Source organism: Petromyzon marinus, chromosome 75, assembly GCF_048934315.1.
Source record: "Petromyzon marinus isolate PM22_M1 ecotype Great Lakes invasive population chromosome 75, UKy_Petmar_22M1.pri1.0, whole genome shotgun sequence".
NCBI classification, from domain to species: Eukaryota; Metazoa; Chordata; class Hyperoartia; order Petromyzontiformes; family Petromyzontidae; genus Petromyzon; species Petromyzon marinus.
This window is the reverse complement of record NC_133741.1, coordinates 5,822,456-5,845,512: the sequence shown is the minus strand read 5'-3', so window position 1 is coordinate 5,845,512 and position 23,057 is coordinate 5,822,456. Positions and strand designations below refer to the sequence as shown.

The following is a 23,057-nucleotide window of genomic DNA, read 5'->3' as shown; positions in this document are numbered from 1 at the left end:
CGTGTCTCCACGTGTCTCCCCGTGTCTCCCACCCCGTGTCTCCCACGTGTCTCCCCGTGTCTCCCCGTGTCTCCCTCTGTCTCTCCATGTCTCCCCCTGTCTCCACGTGTCTCCCCGTGTCTCTCTCCCCCTGTCTCCCCCTGTCTCCCCCTGTCTCCCCGTGTCTCTCCCCCACAGAGGAGCGTGGCGATGGCTACCACACGGACCACCAGGACTTTTGCGAGGTTTGCCAACAGCGTGGCGAGATTATCCTGTGTGACACGTGACTCCACGTGTCTCTCTCTGTCTCCCCGTGTCTCCCCGTGTCTCCCCCTGTGTCTCCTACTCCTTGTCTCCCACGTGTCTCCCTCCCCGTGTCTCCACGTGTCTCCCCGTGTCTCCCACGTGTCTCCCCGTGTCTCCCCCTGTCTCTCTCCACGTGTCTCTCTCCCCGTGTCTCTCACGTGTCTCCCCCGTGTCTCTCTCTGTCTCCCCGTGTCTCCCCGTGTCTCTCTCCCCGTGTCTCTCTCCCCCCACAGAGGAGCGTGGCGATGGCTACCACACGGACCACCAAGACTTTTGTGAGGTTTGCCAACAGCGTGGCGAGATTATCCTGTGTGACACGTGACTCTCTCTGTCTCCACGTGTCTCTCTCCCCGTGTCTCCCACGTGTCTCCCTCTGTCTCTCTCTGTCTCTCCGTGTCTCCACGTGTCTCCCCCTGTCTCCCACGTGTCTCTCACGTGTCTCTCTCTGTCTCCCCGTGTCTCCCCCTGTCTCCCCGTGTCTCCCACGTGTCTCCCCGTGTCTCTCTCCCCCCACAGAGGAGCGTGGCGATGGCTACCAGACGGACCACCAAGACTTTTGCGAGGTTTGCCAACAGCGTGGCGAGATTATCCTGTGTGACACGTGACTCTCTCTGTCTCCACGTGTCTCTCTCCCCGTGTCTCCCACGTGTCTCCCTCTGTCTCTCTCTGTCTCTCCGTGTCTCCACGTGTCTCCCCCTGTCTCCCACGTGTCTCTCACGTGTCTCTCTCTGTCTCCCCGTGTCTCCCCGTGTCTCCCCGTGTCTCCCACGTGTCTCCCCGTGTCTCTCTCCCCCCACAGAGGAGCGTGGCGATGGCTACCAGACGGACCACCAGGACTTTTGCGAGGTTTGCCAACAGCGTGGCGAGATTATCCTGTGTGACACGTGTCTCTCTCTGTCTCCCCGTGTCTCCACGTGTCTCTCTCCCCCTGTCTCCCCGTGTCTCCCCGTGTCTCCCCGTGTCTCCCCGTGTCTCTCTCCCCCTGTCTCCCCGTGTCTCCCCGTGTCTCTCCCCCCACAGAGGAGCGTGGCGATGGCTACCAGACGGACCACCAGGACTTTTGCGAGGTTTGCCAACAGCGTGGCGAGATTATCCTGTGTGACACGTGTCTCTCTCTGTCTCCCCGTGTCTCCACGTGTCTCTCTCCCCCTGTCTCCCCGTGTCTCCCCGTGTCTCCCCGTGTCTCCCCGTGTCTCTCTCCTCCTGTCTCCCCGTGTCTCCCCGTGTCTCTCCCCCCACAGAGGAGCGTGGCGATGGCTACCAGACGGACCATCAAGACTTTTGTGAGGTTTGCCAACAGCGTGGCGAGATTATCCTGTGTGACACGTGTCCACGTGTCTCCCCGTGTCTCTCTCTGTCTCCCCGTGTCTCCACGTGTCTCTCTCCCCCTGTCTCCCCGTGTCTCCCACGTGTCTCCCCGTGTCTCCCACGTGTCTCCCCCTGTCTCCCCCTGTCTCTCCCCCACAGAGGAGCGTGGCGATGGCTACCAGACGGACCACCAGGACTTTTGCGAGGTTTGCCAACAGCGTGGCGAGATTATCCTGTGTGACACGTGTCTCTCTCTGTCTCCCCGTGTCTCCACGTGTCTCTCTCCCCCTGTCTCCCCGTGTCTCCCACGTGTCTCCCCGTGTCTCCCACGTGTCTCCCCCTGTCTCCCCCTGTCTCTCCCCCACAGAGGAGCGTGGCGATGGCTACCAGACGGACCACCAGGACTTTTGCGAGGTTTGCCAACAGCGTGGCGAGATTATCCTGTGTGACACGTGTCTCTCTCTGTCTCCCCGTGTCTCCACGTGTCTCTCTCCCCCTGTCTCCCCGTGTCTCCCCGTGTCTCCCCGTGTCTCCCCGTGTCTCTCTCCCCCTGTCTCCCCGTGTCTCCCCGTGTCTCTCCCCCCACAGAGGAGCGTGGCGATGGCTACCACACGGACCACCAAGACTTTTGCGAGGTTTGCCAACAGCGTGGCGAGATTATCCTGTGTGACACGTGTCTCTCTCTGTCTCCCCGTGTCTCCACGTGTCTCTCTCCCCCTGTCTCCCCGTGTCTCCCCGTGTCTCCCCGTGTCTCCCCGTGTCTCTCTCCCCCTGTCTCCCCGTGTCTCCCCGTGTCTCTCCCCCCACAGAGGAGCGTGGCGATGGCTACCACACGGACCACCAAGACTTTTGCGAGGTTTGCCAACAGCGTGGCGAGATTATCCTGTGTGACACGTGTCTCTCTCTGTCTCTCCGTGTCTCCACGTGTCTCTCTCCCCCTGTCTCCCCGTGTCTCCCACGTGTCTCCCCGTGTCTCCCCGTGTCTCCCCCTGTCTCCCCCTGTCTCCCCGTGTCTCTCCCCCACAGAGGAGCGTGGCGATGGCTACCAGACGGACCACCAGGACTTTTGCGAGGTTTGCCAACAGCGTGGCGAGATTATCCTGTGTGACACGTGACTCCACGTGTCTCTCTCTGTCTCCCCCTGTCTCCCCGTGTCTCCCCGTGTCTCCCCGTGTCTCTCTCTCCCCGTGTCTCCCCCACAGAGGAGCGTGGCGATGGCTACCAGACGGACCACCAGGACTTTTGCGAGGTTTGCCAACAGCGTGGCGAGATCATCCTGTGTGACACGTGTCTCTCTCTGTCTCCACGTGTCTCCCCGTGTCTCTCTCCCCCACACAGAGGAGCGTGGCGATGGCTACCAGACGGACCACCAGGACTTTTGCGAGGTTTGCCAACAGCGTGGCGAGATTATCCTGTGTGACACGTGACTCTCTCTGTCTCCCCGTGTCTCCACGTGTCTCTCTCCCCCTGTCTCCCCGTGTCTCCCCGTGTCTCTCTCTCCCCGTGTCTCCCCCACAGAGGAGCGTGGCGATGGCTACCAGACGGACCACCAGGACTTTTGCGAGGTTTGCCAACAGCGTGGCGAGATTATCCTGTGTGACACGTGTCTCTCTCTGTCTCCCCGTGTCTCCCACGTGTCTCTCTCCACGTGTCTTTCTCCCCGTGTCTCCCCGTGTCTCTCTCCCCCACATAGAGGAGCGTGGCGATGGCTACCAGACGGACCACCAGGACTTTTGCGAGGTTTGCCAACAGCGTGGCGAGATCATCCTGTGTGACACGTGTCTCTCTCTGTCTCCCCGTGTCTCCCCGTGTCTCCCCCTGTCTCCCCGTGTCTCCCACGTGTCTCCCCGTGTCTCTCACGTGTCTCCCCGTGTCTCCCCGTGTCTCCACGTGTCTTTCTCCCCGTGTCTCCCCGTGTCTCTCCCCACACAGAGGAGCGTGGCGATGGCTACCAGACGGACCACCAGGACTTTTGCGAGGTTTGCCAACAGCGTGGCGAGATCATCCTGTGTGACACGTGTCCACGTGCCCACCACCTCGTGTGCCTGGAGCCCGAGCTCGTGAAGGCTCCACACGGGAAGTGGAGCTGCCCGCACTGCGTGAGGACCCCCGCACCGAAGCGACGGACGCCGGCGCTGGCGCGCCATCGCATCGCATCGCTCGCTCAGTCGCTCAGTCACTCGCCACTTACTCACCACTTACTCACCACTCACTCACTCAGCACTCACTCACTCAGCACTCACTCACTCGCTCACTCACTCACCTACTCACTCACTCACCACTCATTCACTCACCCACTCACCCACCCACTCACCCACTCCCTCACCCACCCACTCATTCACTCACCACTCATTCACTCACCCACTCACTCACCCATTCACCCACTCACTCACTCACTTACTCACTCACTTACCCACCCACTCACCCACTCACCCACCCACTCACCCACTCACTTACCCACCCACTCACCCACCCACCCACTCACTCACTCACCCACCCACTCACCCACCTACTCACTCACTCACCCACTCACCCACCCACTCACTCACTCACTCACCCACCCACTCACTCACCCACTCACCCACCCACCCACTCACTCACTCACTCACCCACCCACTCACCCACCCACTCACCCACCCACCCACCCACTCACTCACTCACCCACTCACCCACCCACTCACCACCACCACCCCCCCACGCAGGAGAAAGAGGGCGTCCAGTGGGAAGCTGACGACGATGACGTGCCTCAGTCGCCCTCCACTGCCTCCTCCGCCACCGCCGCGGGCGACTCTGGCGGCCTCCGTCCGGCACGAGGAGGAGGAGGAGGTGGAGGAGGTGGACGAGGAGGTGGTGGAGGACGAGGAGGAGGTGGAGGACGAGGAGGAGGAGGTGTAGGAGGCGACGAGGCGTCCGTCGAAGACCGCCACATGGAGTTTTGCCGCGCCTGCAAGGACGGCGGCGAGCTGATCTGCTGCGACACGTGCCCCTCCTCGTTCCACATCCACTGCCTCAACCCACCACTCACCCACGTGCCCTGCGGGGAGTGGGCGTGTCCACGATGCACGGTGAGGGAGTGGGGGGCGGGGCCTGCGGGGAGTGGGCGTGTCCACGATGCACGGTAGCGAGCTGCTCTGCTGTGACACGTGCCCCTCCTCGTTCCACATCCACTGCCTCAACCCACCACTCACCCACGTGCCCTGCGGGGAGTGGGCGTGTCCACGATGCACGGTGAGGGAGTGGGGGGCGTGCCCTGCGGGGAGTGGGCGTGTCCACGATGCACGGTGAGGGAGGGGGGGCGGGGCCTGCGGGGAGTGGGCGTGTCCACGATGCACGGTAGCGAGCTGATCTGCTGTGACACGTGCCCCTCCTCGTTCCACATCCACTGCCTCAACCCACCACTCACCCACGTGCCCTGCGGGGAGTGGGCGTGTCCACGATGCACGGTAACTGGGGGGCGGGGCACGGGGAGTGGGCGTGTCCACGATGCACGGTAGCGAGCTGATCTGCTGCGACACGTGCCCCTCCTCGTTCCACATCCACTGCCTCAACCCACCACTCACCCACGTGCCCTGCGGGGAGTGGGCGTGTCCACGATGCACGGTGAGGGAGGGGCGTGCCCTGCGGGGAGTGGGCGTGTCCACGATGCACGGTAATGGGGGGGCGGGGCACGGGGAGTGGGCGTGTCCACGATGCACGGTAACTGGGGGCGTGCCCTGCGGGGAGTGGGCGTGTCCACAATGCACGGTGAGGGAGGGGTGTGCCCTGCGGGGAGTGGGCGTGTCCACGATGCACGGTAACTGGGGGGCGGGGCACGGGGAGTGGGCGTGTCCACGATGCACGGTAACTGGGGGGCGGGGCCTGCGGGGAGTGGGCGTGTCCACGATGCACGGCAGCGAGCTGCTCTGCTGCGACACGTGCCCCTCCTCGTTCCACATCCACTGCCTCAACCCACCACTCACCCACGTGCCCTGCGGGGAGTGGGCGTGTCCACGATGCACGGTGAGGGAGGGGGGGGCGTGCCCTGCGGGGAGTGGGCGTGTCCACGATGCACGGTAGCGAGCTGATCTGCTGTGACACGTGCCCCTCCTCGTTCCACATCCACTGCCTCAACCCACCACTCACCCACGTGCCCTGCGGGGAGTGGGCGTGTCCACGATGCACGGTGAGGGAGGGGCGGGGCACGGGGAGTGGGCGTGTCCACGATGCACGGTGAGGGAGGGGGGGCGTGCCCTGCGGGGAGTGGGCGTGTCCACGATGCACGGTGAGGGAGTGGGGGGCGTGCCCTGCAGGGAGTGGGCGTGTCCACGATGCACGGTAAGGGGGGAGTGGGGGGCGTGCCCTGCGGGGAGTGGGCGTGTCCACGATGCACGGTAACTGGGGGGCGGGGCCTGCGGGGAGTGGGCGTGTCCACGATGCACGGTGAGGGAGGGGGGGCGTGCCCTGCGGGGAGTGGGCGTGTCCACGATGCACGGTAGCGGGCTGCTCTGCTGCGACACGTGCCCCTCCTCGTTCCACATCCACTGCCTCAACCCACCACTCACCCACGTGCCCTGCGGGGAGTGGGCGTGTCCACGATGCACGGTGAGGGAGGGGGGGGGCGTGCCCTGAGGGGAGTGGGCGTGTCCACGATGCACGGTGAGTGGGGGGCGTGCCCTGCGGGGAGTGGGCGTGTCCACGATGCACGGTGAGGGAGGGGCGGGGCACAGGGAGTGGGCGTGTCCACAATGCACGGTGAGGGAGGGGGCGTGCCCTGCGGGGAGTGGGCGTGTCCACGATGCACGGTGAGGGAGGGGCGGGGCACAGGAAGTGGGCGTGTCCACGATGCACGGTGAGGGAGGGGCGTGCCCTGCGGGGAGTGGGCGTGTCCACGATGCACGGTAACTGGGGGGCGGGGCACGGGGAGTGGGCGTGTCCACGATGCACGGTAGCGGGGGAGTGGGGGGCGTGCCTGGCGGGGAGTGGGCGTGTCCATGATGCACGGTAACGGGGGAGTGGGGGGCGTGCCCTGCGGGGAGTGGGCGTGTCCACGATGCACGGTAGCGGGGGAGTGGGGGGCGTGCCTGGCGGGGAGTGGGCGTGTCCATGATGCACGGTAACAGGGGGCGTGCCCTGCGGGGAGTGGGCGTGTCCACGATGCACGGTAACGGGGGGCGTGCCCTGCGGGGAGTGGGCGTGTCCACGATGCACGGTGAGGGAGGGGCGTGCCCTGCGGGGAGTGGGCGTGTCCACGATGCACGGTAGCGAGCTGATCTGCTGTGACACGTGCCCCTCCTCGTTCCACATCCACTGCCTCAACCCACCACTCACCCACGTGCCCTGCGGGGAGTGGGCGTGTCCACGATGCACGGTAACTGGGGGCGTGCCCTGCGGGGAGTGGGCGTGTCCACGATGCACGGTGAGGGAGGGGGGGCGGGGCCTGCGGGGAGTGGGCGTGTCCACGATGCACGGTAACGGGGGGCGGGGCACAGGAAGTGGGCGTGTCCATGATGCACGGTAACGGGGGGCGTGCCCTGCGGGGAGTGGGCGTGTCCACGATGCACGGTAACGGGGGGCGTGCCCTGCGGGGAGTGGGCGTGTCCACGATGCACGGTGAGGGAGGGGCGTGCCCTGCGGGGAGTGGGCGTGTCCACGATGCACGGTAGCGAGCTGATCTGCTGTGACACGTGCCCCTCCTCGTTCCACATCCACTGCCTCAACCCACCACTCACCCACGTGCCCTGCGGGGAGTGGGCGTGTCCACGATGCACGGTAACTGGGGGCGTGCCCTGCGGGGAGTGGGCGTGTCCACGATGCACGGTGAGGGAGGGGGGGCGGGGCCTGCGGGGAGTGGGCGTGTCCACGATGCACGGTAACGGGGGGCGGGGCACGGGGAGTGGGCGTGTCCACGATGCACGGTGAGGGAGGGGGGGCGGGGCCTGCGGGGAGTGGGCGTGTCCACGATGCACGGTAACGGGGGAGTGGGGGGCGTGCCCTGCGGGGAGTGGGCGTGTCCACGATGCACGGTGAGGGAGGGGCGTGCCCTGCTGGGAGTGGGCGTGTCCACGATGCACGGTGAGGGAGGGGCGTGCCCTGCGGGGAGTGGGCGTGTCCACGATGCACGGTGAGGGAGGGGCGTGCCCTGCGGGGAGTGGGCGTGTCCACGATGCACGGTAACTGGGGGGCGTGCCCTGCGGGGAGTGGGCGTGTCCACGATGCACGGTAACTGGGGGGCGTGCCCTGCGGGGAATGGGCGTGTCCACGATGCACGGTAACGGGGAGTGGGGAAAGTACCCTGGGGGCACGGGGGGGAGTGAAAGTGCCGTGGGGGCACCGGGGGAGTGCCCTGGGGGCACGGGGGGAGTGGGGGGAGTGCCCTGGGGGCACGGGGGAGCTTTGTCTGTGTGTTGGTGCTGCTACTACTAACAGCACTTGCCCCTACAGCCTGCTAGAGGCTACCTGGGGGAGCTTTGTCTGTGTGTGGGTGCTGCTACTACTAACAGCACTTGCCCCTACAGCCTGCTAGAGGCTACCTGGGGGAGCTTTGTCTGTGTGTGGGTGCTGCTACTACTAACAGCACTTGCCCCTACAGCCTGCTAGAGGCTACCTGGGGGAGCTTTGTCTGTGTGTGGGTGCTGCTACTACTAACAGCACTTGCCCCTACAGCCTGCTAGAGGCTACCTGGGGGAGCTTTGTCTGTGTGTAGGTGCTGCTACTACTAACAGCACTTGCCTCTACAGCCTGCTAGAGGCTACCTGGGGGAGCTTTGTCTGTGTGTAGGTGCTGCTACTAACAGCACTTGCCCCTACAGCCTGCTAGAGGCTACCTGGGGGAGCTTTGTCTGTGTGTAGGTGCTGCTACTACTAACAGCACTTGCCCGTACAACCTGCTAGAGGCTACACGGGGGAACTTTGTCTGTGACTGTGTGTGTGTGACTGTGTGTGTGACTGTGTGTATGACTGTGTATGTGACTGTGTGTGTATGTGTGACTGTGTGTGTGACTGTGTGTATGTGTGTGTGTGACTGTGTGTGACTGTGTGTGTGTCTGTGTATGTGTGTGTGTATGTGTGTATGTGTGACTGTGTGTGTGTGACTGTGTGACTGTGTACGTGTGTGTGTGTGTGTGACTGTGTATATGTGTGTATGTATGTGTGACTGTGTGTGTATGTATGTGTGTGGCTGTGACTGGGTGTGACTGTGTGTGACTGTGTGACTGTATGTGTGTGACTGTGTGTATGTATGTATGACTGTGTGTGTGTGACTGTGTGTGTGTATGTGTGTGACTGTGTGTGACTGTGTGACTGTGTGTATGTGTGTCTGTGTGTGTGTCTGTGTGTGTGTCTGTGTGTATGTATGACTGTGTGTGACTGTGTGACTGTGTATGTGTTTGTCTGTGTATGACTGTGTGTGTGACTGTGTGTGTGACTGTATGTGACTGTATGACTGTGTGACTGTATGTGTATGTATGTATGACTGTGTGTGACTGTGTGTATGACTGTGTGTGTGTGTGACTGTGTGTGTGTGTCTGTGTGTATGTGTGTGACTGTGTGTGACTGTGTGACTGTGTATGTGTGTGACTGTGTGTGACTGTGTGTGTGACTGTATGTGTGACTGTATGTGACTGTGTGACTGTGTGTATGTGTATGACTGTATGTGTATGACTGTGTGACTGTATGACTGTGTGACTGTATGACTGTGTGTGTGTATGACTGTATGTGTGTATGACTATGTGTATGACTGTATGTGTATGACTGTATGTGTATGACTGTGTGTGTGTGTGACTGTGTGTGTGTCTGTGTGTATGTGTGTGACTGTGTGTGACTGTGTGTGACTGTGTGACTGTGTGTATGTGTGTATGTCTGTGTGTGTGTATGACTGTGTATGACTGTGTGACTGTGTATGTGTGTGACTGTGTGTGACTGTGTGTGTGACTGTATGTGTGACTGTATGTGACTTTGTGACTGTGTGTATGTGTATGACTTTATGTGTATGACTGTATGTGACTGTGTGACTGTGTGTATGTGTGTGTGTCTGTGTGTGTGTATGACTGTGTATGACTTTGTGATTGTGTATGTGTGTGACTGTGTGTGTGACTGTATGTGTGACTGTATGTGACTGTGTGACTGTGTGTATGACTGTATGTGTATAGCTGTATGTGTGTATGACTGTATGACTGTATGTGTATGACTGTATGTGTATGACTGTATGTGTATGACTGTATGTGTGTATGACTGTATGACTGTATGTGTATGCCTGTATGTGTGTATGACTGTATGTGTATGACTGTGTGTGACTGTATGTGACTGTATGACTGTATGACTGTATGTGTATAACTGTATGTGTGTATGACTGTATGTGTATGACTGTGTGTGACTGTGTGTGTGACTGTATGACTGTATGACTGTGTGACTGTATGTGTATGACTGTATGACTGTATGTGTATGACTGTATGACTGTATGTGTGTATGTGTATGACTGTATGTGTGTATGACTGTATGTGTATGACTGTGTGTGACTGTGTGTGTGACTGTATGTGACTGTATGACTGTATGACTGTATGTGTGTATGTGTATGACTGTATGACTGTATGTGTGTATATGTATGACTGTATGACTGTATGTGTATGACTGTATGACTGTATGTGTATGACTGTATGACTGTATGTGTATGACTGTGTGTATGTGTATGACTGTTTGTGTGTATGACTGTATGTGTGTATGACTGTATGACTGTATGTGTATGGCTGTATGACTGTATGTGACTGTATGACTGTATGTGTGTATGACTGTATGACTGCATGTGTATGGCTGTATGACTGTATGACTGTATGTGTATGACTGTATGTGACTGTATGACTGTATGTGTATGACTGTATGTGTGTATGACTGTATGACTGTGTGTGTATGACTGTCTGTGTCTGTATGACTGTATGTATGTGTGTGTCTGTGTGTATGTATGACTGTGTGACTGTGTTACTGTGTATGTGTGTGACTGTATGTGACTGTATGACTGTATGTGTATGACTGTATGACTGTATGTGTATGACTGTATGTGACTGCATGTGTATGACTGTATGACTGTATGACTGTCTGTGTCTGTGTGTGACTGTGTGACTGTGTATGTGTATGACTGTGTATGACTGTGTGTGACTGTGTGTGTGTGACTGTATGTGTGACTGTATGTGTATGACTGTATGTATGACTGTGTGTGACTGTGTGTGTGTGACTGTGTGACTGTATGTGTATGACTGTATGTATGACTGTATGACTGTATGTGTATGACTGTATGACTGTATCTGTGTCTGTGTGTTGTCGCAGTGCCCCCCACTGAAGGGCAAAGTGCAGAAGATTCTCCACTGGCGTTGGACAGAGCCCCCCACGGCTCCCCCAGAGCCCCCCACGGCTCCCCCAGAGCCCCCCACGGCTCCCCCAGAGCCCCCCTCGGCTCCCCCAGAGCTGCCCACGCCCCCAGCAGCAGCAGCAGGAGCAGCTTCAGGGGCAGCAGCAGCAGGGGCAGCATCAGGGGCAGCAGCAGCATCAGGGGCAGCAGCAGCATCAGGGGCAGCAGCAGGAGCAGCATCAGGGGCAGCAGTAGCTTCAGGGGCAGCAGCAGCAGCAGTAGCGGGGGCAGCATCAGGGGCAGCAGCTTCAGGGGCAGCTTCAGGGGCAGCAGCAGCCTCAGGGCCAGGGGCAGCAGCAGCCTCAGGGGCAGCTCCAGGGGCAGCAGCAGCAGCAGGGGCAGCAGTAGCAGCTGTAGTAGCGGGGGCAGCAGCTTCAGGGGCAGCTTCAGGGGCATCAGCAGCAGGGGCAGCAGTAGCAGCAGTAGCAGCAGGGGCAGCAGGGGCATCAGCAGCAGCAGCAGCAGGGGCATCAGCAGCAGCAGCAGGGGCAGCAGTAGCAGCTGTAGTAGTAGCGGGGGCAGCAGTAGCAGCTGTAGCAGCGGGGGCAGCAGCTGTAGAACTGCCCACGCCCCGCACGGCCACTCCAGAGGCAGCCACCGCCAGCAGCTGCCCCGGTGGTGGTGGTGGTGGTGGTGATGGTGGGGGTGGTGCCCTAGCCACGGAGAGCCGGGGGCAGCCGTACGAGCAGCAGCAGCAGGGGCAGCAGCAGGAGCAGCAGCAGCAGCAGCTTCAGGGGCAGCAGCTGGATCAGGGGCAGCTTCAGGGGCAGCAGCTTCAGGGGCAGCAAGAGCAACAGCAGCAGCAGGAGCAGCTTCAGGGGCAGCTTCAGGGGCAGCTTCAGGGGCAGCTTCAGGGGCAGCTTCAGGGGCAGCTTCAGGGGCAGCTTCAGGGGCAGCTTCAGGGGCAGCTTCAGGGGCAGCAGCTAGATCAGGGGCAGCAGCAGCAGGGGCAGCAGCTGGAGCAGGGGCAGGAGCAGCAGCAGCAGGGGCAGCTGGAGCAGGAGCAGCTTCAGGGGCAGCTTCAGGGGCAGCTTCAGGGGCAGCTTCAGGGGCAGCTTCAGGGGCAGCAGCCTCAGGGGCAGCTTCAGGGGCAGCTTCAGGGGCAGCAGCCTCAGGGGCAGCTCCCGGGGCAGCTTCAGGGGCAGCTCCAGGGGCAGCTGGCCCGGAAGCCCGAGAGGGAATTCTTTGTCAAATGGGTGGGGCTCTCCTACTGGCATTGCTCCTGGGTGTCTGAGCTACAGGTGAGTGGTGAGTGAGTGAGTGGGTGAGTGAGTGGGTGAGTGGGTGAGTGAGTGGGTGAGTGAGTGAGTGGGTGAGTGGGTGAGTGTGTGAGTGGGTGGTGAGTGAGTGAGTGGGTGAGTGGGTGGGTGGGTGAGTGAGTGGGTGGGTGAGTGAGTGAGTGGGTGGGTGAGTGGGTGAGTGAGTGGGTGAGTGAGTGGGTGGGTGAGTGAGTGGGTGAGTGAGTGGGTGAGTGGGTGAGTGAGTGAGTGGGTGGTGAGTGGGTGGTGAGTGGGTGAGTGGGTGGGTGAGTGGGTGGGTGAGTGGGTGGTGAGTGGGTGGTGAGTGGGTGAGTGAGTGAGTGAGTGGGTGGGTGAGTGGGTGGGTGAGTGGGTGAGTGAGTGGGTGAGTGAGTGAGTGGGTGAGTGAGTGGGTGAGTGGGTGGGTGGGTGGGTGAGTGGGTGAGTGGTGAGTGACTGACTGAGTGACGGAGTGAGTGACTGAGTGACTGAGTGACTGACTGAGTGACGGAGTGAGTGACTGAGTGAGTGAGTGAGTGACTGAGTGACTGAGTGAGTGAGTGACTGAGTGACTGACTGAGTGACCGCATGACTGCCTGCCTGCCTGGCTGCCTGAGTGCCTGCCTGCCTGCCTGCCTGACTGCCTGCCTGCCTGCCTGACTGCCTGACAGCCTGCCTGCCTGCCTGACTGCCTGGCTGCCTGGCTGCCTGAGTGCCTGCCTGCCTGCCTGCCTGCCTGCCTGCCTGACTGCCTGCCTGCCTGCCTGCCTGACTGCCTGACTGCCTGCCTGCCTGACTGCCTGACTGCCTGCCTGACTGACTGACTGCCTGACTGACTGAGTAACTGAGTGAGTGGGTGCCTGCCTGCCTGACGGAGTGACTGCCTGCCTGACTGCCTGACTGCCTGCCTGCCTGCCTGACTGCCTGCCTGCCTGCCTGCCTGACTGCCTGCCTGCCTGCCTGACTGACTGCCTGACTGACTGCCTGCCTGACTGCCTGACTGCCTGCCTGCCTGCCTGCCTGACTGACTGCCTGCCTGACTAACTGCCTGACTGCCTGCCTGCCTGCCTGACTGCCTGCCTGCCTGCCTGACTGACTGACTGACTGAGTGACTGAGTGAGTGGGTGACTGACTGCCTGCCTGCCTGACTAACTGTCTGCCTGCCTGACTGACTGAATGACTGAGTGACTGAGTAACTGAGTGAGTGGGTGCCTGCCTGCCTGCCTGCCTGACTGCCTGCCTGCATGCCTGCCTGCCTGACTGACTGCCTGACTGACTGACTGCCTGATTGACTGCCTGAATGCCTGCCTGACTGACTGCCTGGCTGCCTGACTGCCTGCCTGCCTGACTAACTGCCTGCCTGCCTGCATGACTGCCTGCCTGCCTGACTGACTGCCTGCCTGACTAACTGCCTGCCTGACTGCCTGCCTGCCTGCCTGCCTGCCTGCCTGCCTGACTGCCTGCCTGCCTGCCTGCCTGACTGACTGCCTGCCTGACTGACTGCCTGCCTGCCTGACTGACTGAGTGAGTTACTGACTGACTGAGTGAGTGACTGACTGACTGAGTGCCTGACTGCCTGCCTGCCTGCCTGACTGACTGCCTGACTACCTGCCTGCCTGCCTGCCTGCCTGACTGCCTGCCTGCCTGACTGACTGACTGCCTGTCTGCCTGCCTGCCTGCCTGACTGCCTGCCTGACTGCCTGACTGAGTGACTGAGTGAGTGGGTGAGTGGTTGACTGCCTGCCTGCCTGCCTGACTGACTGCCTGCCTGACTGCCTGCCTGCCTGCCTGACTGACTGCCTGACTGCCTGACTGACTGCCTGACTGCCTGACTGCCTGCCTGACTGACTGAGTGACTGAGTGAGTGGGTGAGTGACTGCCTGACTGACTGACTGAGTGACTGAGTGAGTGAGTGACTGCCTGCCTGCCTGCCTGACTGACTGCCTGACTACCTGCCTGCCTGCCTGCCTGACTGCCTGCCTGCCTGACTGACTGACTGCCTGTCTGCCTGCCTGACTGACTGCCTGCCTGACTGCCTGACTGAGTGACTGAGTGAGTGGGTGAGTGGTTGACTGCCTGCCTGCCTGCCTGCCTGCCTGACTGACTGCCTGCCAGACTGCCTGCCTGCCTGCCTGACTGCCTGACTGCCTGCCTGATTGACTGAGTGACTGAGTGAGTGGGTGAGTGACTGCCTGACTGCCTGCCTGACTGACTGACTGAGTGACTGAGTGAGTGAGTGACTGCCTGCCTGCCTCCCTGACTGACTGCCTGACTACCTGCCTGCCTGCCTGCCTGCCTGACTGCCTGCCTGCCTGCCTGACTGACTGACTGCCTGTCTGCCTGCCTGACTGACTGCCTGCCTGACTGCCTGACTGAGTGACTGAGTGAGTGGGTGAGTGGTTGACTGCCTGCCTGCCTGCCTGCCTGACTGACTGCCTGCCAGACTGCCTGCCTGCCTGCCTGACTGCCTGACTGACTGAGTGAGTTACTGACTGACTGACTGAGTGAGTGACTGACTGACTGACTGAGTGCCTGCCTGCCTGCCTGCCTGACTGACTGACTGACTGCCTGCCTGACTGCCTGCCTGCCTGACTGCCTGACTGCCTGACTGACTGAGTGACTGAGTGAGTGAGTGACTGCCTGCCTGACTGACTGACTGCCTGCCTGACTGAGTGACTGCCTGCCTGACTGACTGCCTGACTGCCTGCCTGCCTGACTGACTGCCTGACTAAGTGAGTGCCTGCTTGATTGCCTGCCTGACTGACTGACTAACTAACTGAGTGACTGAGTGAGTGGGTGAGTGGTTGACTGACTGCCTGCCTGACTGACTGACTGACTGCCTGCCTGCCTGCCTGCCTGACTGCCTGCCTGACTGCCTGCCTGCCTGCCTGACTGCCTGACTGAGTGAGTGAGTGACTGCCTGCCTGCCTGCCTGCCTGACTGACTGACTGCCTGCCTGCCTGACTGACTGACTGAGTGAGTTACTGACTGACTGACTGCCTGAGTGAGTGACTGACTGACTGAGTGAGTGAGTGACTGACTGACTGAGTGCCTGCCTGACTGACTGCCTGCCTGCCTGCCTGACTGCCTGCCTGACTGACTGACTGCCTGACTGACTGACTGCCTGCCTGCCTGCCTGACTGCCTGCCTGACTGACTGAGTGAGTGGGTGAGTGGTTGACTGCCTGCCTGCCTGCCTGACTGCCTGCCTGCCTGACTGAGTGACTGCCTGCCTGACTGACTGCCTGACTGACTGACTGCCTGCCTGCCTGAGTGCCTGACTGCCTGCCTGCCTGACTGTACTGAGTGAGTGAGTAAGTGACTGCCTGACTGCCTGCCTGACTCACCACCCCACGGCATCCCCGCCCGCTCCGCCATCAGCTGGAGCTACACCACAACGTCATGTATCGCAACTACCAGCGCAAGAATGACATGGAGGATCCTCCTCCCTACGAGCACGGCTCCGACGAGGAGATGATGGTGGTGGTGGACGACGAGGTGGACTCCGTGCATCGCTCGTCCGCGCAGAGTCGCCCGACGCCGGTCAAGGACCCCAGGGCCGTTGAATCACTCGCCCAGACGCACTACCGCTACGGGATCAAGCCTGAGTGGCTCGTGATACACCGTGTGTTGGTGCACAGGTATGGGGGTGGGTGGGGGTGTGACTCACTCACTCACTGATTCACTCGCTGATTCACTCACTGATTCACTGGCTCACTCACTCACATACCCACTCACCCACTCACCCACTCACTCACTCACCCACTCACTCACTCACTGATTCACTCACTCACTCACCCACTCACTCACTGATTCACTCACTCACTCGCCCACTCACTCACTGAGTGACTCACTCACTGAGTGAATCACTCGCCCAGACGCACTACCGCTACGGGATCAAGCCTGAGTGGCTCGTGATACACCGTGTGTTGGTGCACAGGTATGGGGGTGGGTGGGGGTGTGACTCACTCACTGATTCACTCATTCACTCACTGGCTCACTGATTCACTCACTGATTCACTCACTCACTCACTGACCCACTCACTCACCCACTCACTCACTCACTCACCCACTCACTCACCCACTCACTCACCCACTCACTCACTCACTCACCCACTCACTCACTCACTCACCCACCCACTCACTCACCCACTCACTCACTCACTGAGTGACTCACTTGCTCACTCACTCACTGAGTGACTCACTCACTGAGTGACTCACTCACTGAGTGAATCACTCGCCCAGACGCACTACCGCTACGGGATCAAGCCTGAGTGGCTCGTGATACACCGTGTGTTGGTGCACAGGTATGGGGGTGGGTGGGGGTGTGACTCACTCACTCACCCACTGATTCACTCATTCACTCACTGATTCACTCGCTGATTCACTCACTCACTCGCTCACCCACTCACCCACTCACTCACTCGCTCAGTCACTCACTGATTCACTCACTCACTCACTGATTCACTCGCTCGCTGATTCACTCACTCACTCACCCACTCGCTCACTGATTCACTCACTCACTCACTCGCTGATTCACTCACTCACTCGCTGATTCACTCACTCACTCACCCACTCACTCACCCACTCACTCACTCACTCACCCACTCACTCACTCACCCACTCACCCACTCACCCACTCACTCACCCACTCACTCACTCACCCACTCACTCACTCACTGAGTGACTCACTCACTGATTCACTCACTCACTCACTGAGTGACTCACTCGCCCAGACGCACTACCGCTACGGGATCAAGCCTGAGTGGCTCGTGATACACCGTGTGTTGGTGCACAGGTATGGGGGTGGGTGGGGGTGTGACTCACTCACTCACTGATTCACTCATTCACTCACTGATTCACTCGCTGATTCACTCACTCACTCACTGAGTGACTCACTCGCCCAGACGCACTACCGCTACGGGATCAAGCCTGAGTGGCTCGTGATACACCGTGTGTTGGTGCACAGGTATGGGGGTGGGTGGGGGTGTGACTCACTCACTCATTCACTCACTCACTCACTGGCTCACTGATTCACTCACTCACTCACCCACTCGCTCAGTCGCTCACTGATTCGCTCGCTCACTCACCCACTCACCCACTCACTCACCCACCCACTCACTCACTCACCCACTCACTCACTCACCCACTCACTCACCCACTCACTCACTCGTTCACTCACCCACTCACTCGCCCACTCACTCACTCACTGAGTGACTCACTCGCCCAGACGCACTACCGCTACGGGATCAAGCCTGAGTGGCTCGTGATACACCGTGTGTTGGTGCACAGGTATGGGGGTGGGTGGGGGTGTGACTCACTCACTCACCCACTGATTCACTCACTCACTCACCCACTCACTGATTCACTCACTCACTCGCTGATTCACTCACTCACTCACTGGCTCACTGATTCACTCACCCACTCACCCACTCACTGATTCACTCACTCACTCACCCACTCACCCACTCGCTCAGTCGCTCACTCGCTGATTCACTCACTCACTCACTGGCTCACTGATTCACTCACCCACTCACCCACTCACTGATTCACTCACTCACCCACCCACTCACTCACCCACCCACCCACTCACCCACTCACTCACTCACTGAGTGACTCACTCGCTCACTCACTCACTGAGTGACTCACTCACTGAGTGACTCACTCACTGAGTGACTCACTCGCCCAGACGCACTACCGCTACGGGATCAAGCCTGAGTGGCTCGTGATACACCGTGTGTTGGTGCACAGATGTGGGGGTGGGTGGGGGTGTGACTCACTCACTCACTCGCTGATTCACTCACTCACTCACCCACTCACTGATTCACTCACTCACTCGCTGATTCACTCACTGATTCACTCACTGATTCACTCACTCGCTCACCCACTCACATACTCGCTCAGTCGCTCACTGATTCACTCACTCACTCACATACCCACTCACCCACTCACCCACTCACTCACTCACTCACCCACCCATCCACTCACTCACCCACTCACTCACTCACTCACCCACCCATCCACTCACTCACCCACTCACTCACTCACTCACCCACTCACTCACTCACTGAGTGACTCACTCGCTCGCTCACTCACTGAGTGACTCACTCACTGAGTGACTCACTCACTGAGTGACTCACTCGCCCAGACGCACTACCGCTACGGGATCAAGCCTGAGTGGCTCGTGATACACCGTGTGTTGGTGCACAGGTATGGGGGTGGGTGGGGGTGTGACTCACTCACTCACTGACTCACTCACTCACTCACTGATTCACTCACTGATTCACTCACTCACTCACTGATTCACTCACTCACTCACTGATTCACTCACTCACTCGCTCAGTCGCTCACTGATTCGCTCCCTCGCTTGCTCACTCACCCACCCACTCACCCACTCACTCACTCACTGATTCACTCGCTGATTCACTCACCCACTCACTGATTCACTCACTCACTCACCCACTCACTCACTCACTCACCCACTCATTCACTCACCCACTCACCCACTCGCTCAGTCGCTCACTCGCTGATTCACTCACTCACTCACCCACTCACCCACTCGCTCAGTCGCTCACTCGCTGATTCACTCACTCACTCACTGATTCACTCACTCGCTCGCTCACTCACTCACTCACTCGCCCACTCACTCACTCACCCAATCACTCACTCACCCACTCACTCGCTCACTCACTCACCCACTCACTCACCCACTCACTCACTCACCCACTCACTCACTCACCCACCCACCCACTCACTGAGTGACTCACTCACTGAGTGAATCACTCGCCCAGACGCACTACCGCTACGGGATCAAGCCTGAGTGGCTCGTGATACACCGTGTGTTGGTGCATAGGTGTGGGGGTGGGTGGGGGTGTGACTCACTCACTCGCTCATTCACTCACTCACTCACTCGCTGATTCACTCACTGATTCACTCACTCACTCACTGATTCACTCACTCACTCGCCCACTCACTCACTCACTGATTCACTCACTCACTCACCCACCCACTCACTCACTCACCCACCCACTCACCCACTCACTCACTCACTGATTCACTCACCCACTCACTCACTCACCCACTCACTCACTCACTCACCCACTCACTCACTCGCTCACTCACTCATTCACTCACTCACCCACCCACTCACCCACTCACTCACTCACTGATTCACTCACCCACTCACTCACTCACCCACTCACTCACTCACCCACTCACCCACTCACCCACTCACTCACTCACTGATTCACCCACCCACTCACCCACTCACTCACTCACTGATTCACTCACTCACTCGCCCACTGATTCACTCGCTCACTCGCTGATTCACTCACTCACTCGCTCACTCACTCACCCACGCACTCACTCACCCACTCACTCACTCACCCACTCACCCACTCACTCACTGATTCACTCACTCACTCGCCCACTGATTCACTCGCTCACTGATTCACTCGCTCACTGATTCACTCGCTCACTGATTCACTCGCTCACTGATTCACTCGGTCGCTCGCTCACTCGCTCACTCATTCACTCGCTCACTCAATCGCTCACTCACTCATTCACTCACTCACTCGCTCACTCACTCGTTCACTCACTCACTCATTCACTCACTCACCCACTCACTCACTCACCCACTCACTCACCACTCATTCACTCACTCACTCGCTCGCCCATTCACTCACTCGTGATGGTGGTTGTATTGGTGGTTGTGTTGGTGGTTGTGGTGGTGGTTGTGGTGGTGGTGGTGGTTCTGTTGTGCTGGTGGTTGTGGCGGTCGTGGTTGCGGTGGTGATTGTGGTGGTGATTGCGGTTGTTGTGGTTGTGGTGGTTGTTGTTGTGGTGGTTGTTGTGGTGGTTGTTGTGGTGGTTGTGGTGGTTGTTGTGGTGGTTGTTGTTGTGGTGGTTGTTGTGGTGGTTGTTGTGGTGGTTGTGGTGGTTGTTGTGGTGGTTGTTGTGGTGGTTGTTGTGGCGGTTGTTGTGGTTGTTGTGGCGGTTGTTGTGGTTGTTGTTGTGGTGGTTGTTGTGGTTGTTGTGGTTGTTGTTGTGGTGGTTGTTGTGGTGGTTGTTGTGGTTGTTGTTGTGGTGGTTGTGGTGGTGGTTGTTGTGGTGGTTGTGGTGGTGGTGGTTGTGGTGGTGGTGGTTGTGGTGGTGATTTCGGTGTTTGTGTTGATTGATGTTGTTATTGTTGTTGTGGTGGTGGTTGTTGTTGTTGTGGTTTTGGTGTTTGTGTTGATTGTTGTTGTTGTGGTTGTTGTTATTGTTGTTGTGGTTGTTGTTGTTGTGGTTGTTGTTGTTATTGTTGTGGTGGTGGTTGTGGTGGTGATTTCCGTGTTTGTGTTGATTGTTGTTGTTGTAGTTGTTGTGGTTGTTGTGGTTGTTGTTGTTGTGGTTGTTGTGGTTGTTGTTGTGGTGGTGGTTGTTGTGGTGATTTCAGTGTTTGTCTTGATTGATGTTGTTGTTATTGTTGTTGTGGTTGTTGTTGTTGTGGTGGTGGTGGTTGTTGTGGTGATTTCAGTGTTTGTGTTGATTGATGTTGTTATTGTTGTTGTGATTGTTGTTGTGGTGGTGGTTGTGGTGGTTGTTGTGGTGGTGATTTCGGTGTTTGTGTTGATTGATGTTGTTGTTGTTATTGTTGTGGTTGTTGTTGTTGTTGTTGTGGTGGTGATTGTGTTGTGGTTGTTGTGGTTGTTGTGGTTGTTGTGGTGGTGGTTGTTGTGGTGGTGGTGATTTCAGTGTTTGTGTTGATTGATGTTGTTGTTATTGTTGTTGTTGTGGTTGTTGTTGTTGTTGTTGTGGTTGTTGTGGTGGTGGTGGTTGTGGTGGTGATTTCGGTGTTTGTGTTGATTGTTGTTGTTGTGGTTGTTGTAGTGGATGTGGTGGTGGTGGTGATTTCGGTGTTTGTGTTGATTGTTGTTGTGGTGGTGGTGGTGATTTCAGTGTTTGTGTTGATTGATGTTGTTATTGTTGTTGTGGTTGTTGTGGTGGTGGTGGTTGTTGTGGTGGTGGTGATTTCAGTGTTTGTGTTGATTGTTGTTGTTGTGGTTGTGGTGGTGGTGATTTCAGTGTTTGTGTTGATTGATGTTGTTATTGTTGTTGTGGTTGTTGTTGTTGTGGTGGTGGTGGTGATTTCAGTGTTTGTGTTGATTGATGTTGTTATTGTTGTTGTGGTTGTTGTGGTGGTGGTGGTGATTTCAGTGTTTGTGTTGATTGATGTTGTTGTTATTGTTGTTGTGGTTGTTGCTGTGGTGGTGGTGGTGGTGGCGTAGTGTGGACAGGAAGGGCAACCTGCTCTACCTGATCAAGTGGAGGGACCTTGCCTATGACCAGAGCACATGGGAGAAGGAGGATTTGGACATTCCAGACTACGAGCTCCACCGTACCCTATACTGGAACCAGCGGTGGGGAGCGCTTACAGCTCACTCACTCACTTACACACTCACTTACACACTCACTTACACACTCACCTACACACTTACACACTCACCTACACACTCACTCACTTACACACTCACTCACTTACACACTCACTTACACACTCACTTACACACTCACTCACTTACACACTCACCTACACACTCACTCACCCACTCACTTACACACTCACTCACTCACTTACTCACTCACCTACACACTCACTCACCCACTCACTTACACACTCACTTACACACTCACTCACTCACTTACACACCCACTTACACACTCACTCACTTACACACTCACTCACTTACACACTCACTCACCTACACACTCACTTACACACTCACTTACACACTTACACACTCACTTACACACTCACTTACACACTCACTCACTTACACACCCACTTACACACTCACCCACTTACACACTCACTTACACACTCACTTACACACTCACTCACTTACACACTCACTTACACACTCACTCACTCACTTACACACTCACTTACACACTCACTTACACACTCACTCACTTACACACTCACTCACTTACACACTCACTTACACACTCACTCACTTACACACTCACTTACACACTCACTTACACACTCACTCACTCACCCACTCACTCACTCACTCACTTACACACCCACTTACACACTCACTCACTTACACACTCACTCACTTACACACTCACTTACACACTCACTCACTTACACACTTACTTACACACTCACTCACTTACACACTCACCCACTTACACACTCACTCACTTACACACTCACTTACACACTCACTTATTTACACACTCACTTACACACTCACTCACTTACACACTCACTTACACACTCACTCACTTACACACTCACTTACACACTCACTTACACACTCACTTACTTACACACTCACTCACTTACATACTCACTTACACACTCACTTACACACTCACTCACTCACCCACTTACACACTCACCCACTTACACACTCACTTACACACTCACTCACTTACACACTCACTTACACACTCACTCACTTACACACTCACTTACACACTCACTCACTTACACACTCACTTACACACTCACTCACTCACTTACACACTCACTCACTTACACACTCACTTACACACTCACTTACACACTCACCTACACACTCACTCACCCACTTACACACTCACTCACTTACACACTCACTTACTTACACACTCACTTACACACTCACTTACACACTCACTCACTCACTTACACACCCACTTACACACTCACTCACTTACACACTCACTCACTTACACACTCACCCACTTACACACTCACTTACTCACTTACACACTCACTTACACACTCACTTACACACTCACTCACTTACCCACTTACACACTCACTCACTTACACACTCACTCACTTACACACTCACTCACTTACACACTCACT

General features: G+C 57.7%; 1 protein-coding gene across 1 annotated transcript in view; it reads left to right on the top strand.

Moving 5' to 3' along the window:
* The first annotated feature begins 7,161 nt into the window (after window positions 1-7,161).
* The window catches only part of LOC116936977 (chromodomain-helicase-DNA-binding protein 4-like), a 133,579-nt gene continuing 117,683 nt past the window's right edge, over window positions 7,162-23,057 (top strand). Inside the window, 4 exon segments of the mRNA XM_076056454.1 lie at window positions 7,162-7,341; window positions 10,887-12,209; window positions 15,587-15,846; window positions 21,475-21,606. Coding sequence (XP_075912569.1) covers window positions 7,225-7,341; window positions 10,887-12,209; window positions 15,587-15,846; window positions 21,475-21,606 — 1,832 coding nt within the window. The 5' untranslated portion in view covers window positions 7,162-7,224.